Below are 3,911 nucleotides of genomic sequence, written 5' to 3' on the forward strand. Positions count from 1 at the left end.
TCAATCTTTTAGTCCTTTCACCGTGATTTGAATCACATATACTAGAGAGAGTGAAAAATCAAAAATTTGCAGTACGACTAGAGATCACTTGTAGGGATAGCTTGAGTCACCATATGCATAAATTTTTGGAAAACTTTTGAAGAAATTCTTTTGAAGACTAACTAACCAAACGAAATAGCATTTACGAGCACTAGAAACATACACCCAACGTGTTCTTAACCACCTCTGCATTTCTTTCAAAAAAAACAAAAAAACATCTCCAATGACTTTCAGAAATTGGTTTTGGCATTTCGTGACAACAGAACGTGTTCGAAAACAACACATAACTCGTTCCAAAGTTGAACATGGTAATTAACTATTGATTACCTTTAGTCTTTACACATTAGTTTCCGGCAACTAATCACAGGGGCTTAATACTCACAATATCAAAACAATCACCATCTTCAACATGTACACTAATATTTACTTGGTACTGTATTATATGTAACACATTTTTTATGATGTACAAGTATAGGGTAATTGGATTAGAATCCATTCTGCAGATGCCATAGCAAAGCGTCTTCCTCTACTACTCTTAAAAATAGGGAATAGGAATAGTTAAGTCATGCATACAATGATCAAACAAATAAATTTTCAAGTTGAACATTAATAATATCAATAAAAAAATACAGGGAAGCAGAAAACCACATGAATCCCAAAACCAGCAGTTCACCGCCATGCTTATACTGTTATACAAAATGAGTTGATGAAATTTTAACCGATCACGGTAACATTCAGCTACAAACATAGCCATAAATACTGAAACTGCCTAAGCTACCAACATACCTATCAAAAATGTCTTTTACCAGTTTTAGTCGTGTCTCACAATAAAGAACATGTAAGTAAAAACAAAACTTCAATGGGTAACAAAAAAATAAGTTTCAGATATTCAATGTTTCGTTCCAACTCCCTTGTCAATCTATCTGTAGGGATAAAAGTAATTGACAACTCTTTAGTTTTCTTCGACGTGTTCTTCCTCCACTTTCTCAGCACTACATTATAAAGTCAAGAGCAATATAAGTAAGCCAAATAGACAATACAGTCTAAGACATAAACAGAAACACTGCAGCTTGCATATGAGACAGATAACACAATGACACTTTTGTCCTCCATAAGAGACAGCACCACTACTTAACAACCAAATCCTCACAAAGACAAGAAAAAGTACAGAAACCAATAAATGTTCAATTCTGTTTGAAGGCAGGCAGGTTATGCAAGACTCGGTAGCAGAATCCGAAGCTAAGTTTTACAACAACACAGGAGTTTTTAAGAAACTGTTCATAAATCTCAAAAATTGGCATGCCAAAAATTGTTTAGATACCACAAAGAGAAAGTACATACATCACACAAGTGAAAGTTACAAGCATATTGTTTTTGATATTATATAAAGTAGGATACACACAAACAAGAAAAACAAATCATTTTGGCATACAAGTTAAAAGTGAAGCAACAGTTTAGAAACTTGAAACTACCATCACAAAGCACATCACATTGGAATGTATTAACAGTTTTCTGACTTATTTGTTCATGAACTACCATCACTAAAAAACCTAATTATAGCTCAAAACACTACTAGCAACAAACACGAATACTCAAGAACAAATAATGAAAAATCAAAATTCTAATACTATTATATTGCATCCAAAACGTTATTGGTAACAAACCTTTCAGAACGACCATCATCAGATGGTGATGATGGAGACGATTTCCTCCAACTCCTCTCAAATCGATCTTCACCGCGTCCATTGCCAGAACCAAAACCCCTCTTTCCAAATCCTTCAACCACTGCAGTCTCCTTAATCTTCATGGTCTCAAGCTGCTCATCAATCTTCTTCCAATCCTGACCTTTCTCAGCCAAAACCTGCTCCCTTGGCCTTGCCTCACCAAACGGATTTGCACCCTTAGGCTTAGCTATATTCCCAGAAACAACACCACCATTAGTATTAGTAGCAACAGCATCCTGATTTTCATTACTCACCGGCGCTGTTCGTGGTTGCAAAACAAGCCTAGGCCTTCCACCACCACCACTGCCGTTACCAACATTCTCGTTTCTCTCACTTCCAACACTGAATTCACCTTTCTTCTTATTCCAATTATCCGAATCCGCACCACCACTAACACCAAACCCTACTTTCCTCTCCCTATCAAACCCACCACCAACACCACCACCAGAACCAAATCTCCGTCCCTCCGATGGCACCTTACTCGAAACCCAACTATCCGATCCATCAGCCCGTGACTGCGAATCAAAAAACCCACCTCCACCTCCACCTCTCTCCCTTCTCTCAAACCCATTCCCAACAACAGTCTTCTTCCCAGCAGCCCAATTATCAATCTCATCAGCCCTCGACGGCCCCGAATCACGACTCGATTCTCTATCCCTCCCATTCCTTCTCCCATCCTCAGAAACCCTAGAACCCGAACCAGAACCCCATCTCGAAACAGAACTCTCATCACTCCTTGTCCTGTCCCTATCACCACGGTCACCGTAAGATCTAAAACCACCACCAATCCTAGTCCGGTCCCTTTCAAGTTCCTCAGCGGTTCGCTGACGTGGACCGGTGGGAAGATCAACCGGATCTTGAGCCGTATAAGAAGAAACCGGTTTAGCAGTGAACTCAGCCAAACTTAGGGTTTGTGCTTTCTTCTTTTTAGGTTTTGTTGCGGCGGCAACAGCGAGGGAAGGGAATTCAGCAAGTGGTTTGGTTTCAACAACGTTGTTGGTGGTGTGTTGTTGAAGAAGTTCAGCTTCGTGTTCTTCAGAATCAAGTGCCCATGCACCTGGTTTGGACCAAGCAGATACAGTAGCCGCCATGTTGTCTTTCTCTTTGTTCTTGTTCTTCTTCGATCTTTTCGATTGTTTTCTCAAACGTAACTTCACTCTTTCGTAGATTGCGTTTTTTGGCAGCAAAACTCTCCTAGACCCGTTATATATAACGCCATCCAATACCCCAAATGAACGGTGCAGATTTAATCTTATTTTAATCAGGATTGATTCTTAATTAATTAATTAATTAAAAGACGGGTCAAAAAAACTAATAATTGCTTATCTTTTATGAAAGGATTTGTTTTTTGTTACAAAGGAATTAAAAGATAGGAATAATTCTGTTTTTTTTTTTTTTACTAGATTAAAAGATAATAATTAAACAAAGAATAACTTGTGCAAATTAAATATAATAAAATATTAAAATATACCCTTTCAAATATCACTTTCCAACAGTTTTTTTATTTATTTTTTATATACAAAATTTCTGTGGTCTATATTCGGTTTTGGTTTTAAATTTTAAGCAATAGTAGATAGTTAATGTAAAACCTCTTTTCTTAAATTGTCATTTTTAAAACAAGTATCTCTCTTGCTGTGTTATAGTCCAAGTGGTAAACAATTTAGATCTTTCAAACATGTCATTGTATAAGTTTTTATGAACATTTGTTTCATATAGATAATTCTTAAATGCATACAAAATTCTTAAATGAATTAGTATATGCAATTGCGTCTAAATGGTGACTAAAAAAATGTTGTGTGTCCGATGAAAAGAAAGCTTTGTGGATCCTCTTTATTTTCTCTCTCGCTCGCTAGAATAAAATAATTTCTTTGATGAACAACCAAGGGGGTGTCTTCCATGCAAGTTCAATTGCAAAGTAAACAGATTCCTATTTTTTTAGAGAAAGTAAACAAAATCCTATCAATTGTGTGCTTTGTAATTAGGTAGGAAAAATAAGTAGCATTGTTTTTTATGGGAGATTAGTCACTTTAGTCCCTGAATAAGAAAAGAATCGTCACTTTAATCCCTGAATGCAGATAAATTGCGAAATAGTCCCTGAATGTAGACTTTGTTAGTCAATTTAGTCCCTGAATGCAGACTTCGTTAGTC

The 3,911-nt window shown here is 36.6% G+C and overlaps 1 protein-coding gene across 1 annotated transcript; it reads right to left on the reverse strand.

Annotated features, from left to right (window-relative positions):
• Positions 1-688: 688 nt before the first annotated feature.
• LOC146931327 (glycine-rich protein) lies at positions 689-2,945 on the reverse strand. The gene is made up of 2 exons (XM_085702805.1): positions 1,704-2,945; positions 689-1,031 (listed from the first exon to the last, which is right to left on the reverse strand). Exons 1-2 carry the CDS (start codon positions 2,852-2,854, stop codon positions 992-994), a joined length of 1,191 nt encoding a protein of 396 aa, XP_085558931.1. The 5' UTR covers positions 2,855-2,945; the 3' UTR covers positions 689-991.
• Positions 2,946-3,911: the final 966 nt, after the last annotated feature.

Source organism: Medicago sativa, chromosome 4, assembly GCF_051527215.1.
Source record: "Medicago sativa cultivar Bolivia chromosome 4, Bolivia_mono, whole genome shotgun sequence".
Classification (NCBI taxonomy): domain Eukaryota; kingdom Viridiplantae; phylum Streptophyta; class Magnoliopsida; order Fabales; family Fabaceae; genus Medicago; species Medicago sativa.

Excerpts from the sequence above, each read along its gene's own strand:
- LOC146931327 (XM_085702805.1), bottom strand. The coding sequence starts at position 2,854 with ATGGCGGCTACTGTATCTGCTTGGTCCAAACCAGGTGCATGGGCACTT. Across the intron at positions 1,032-1,703 it reads GATGATGGTCGTTCTGAAAG|TGCTGAGAAAGTGGAGGAAG; the intron begins GTTTGTTACCAA and ends TTTATAATGTAG.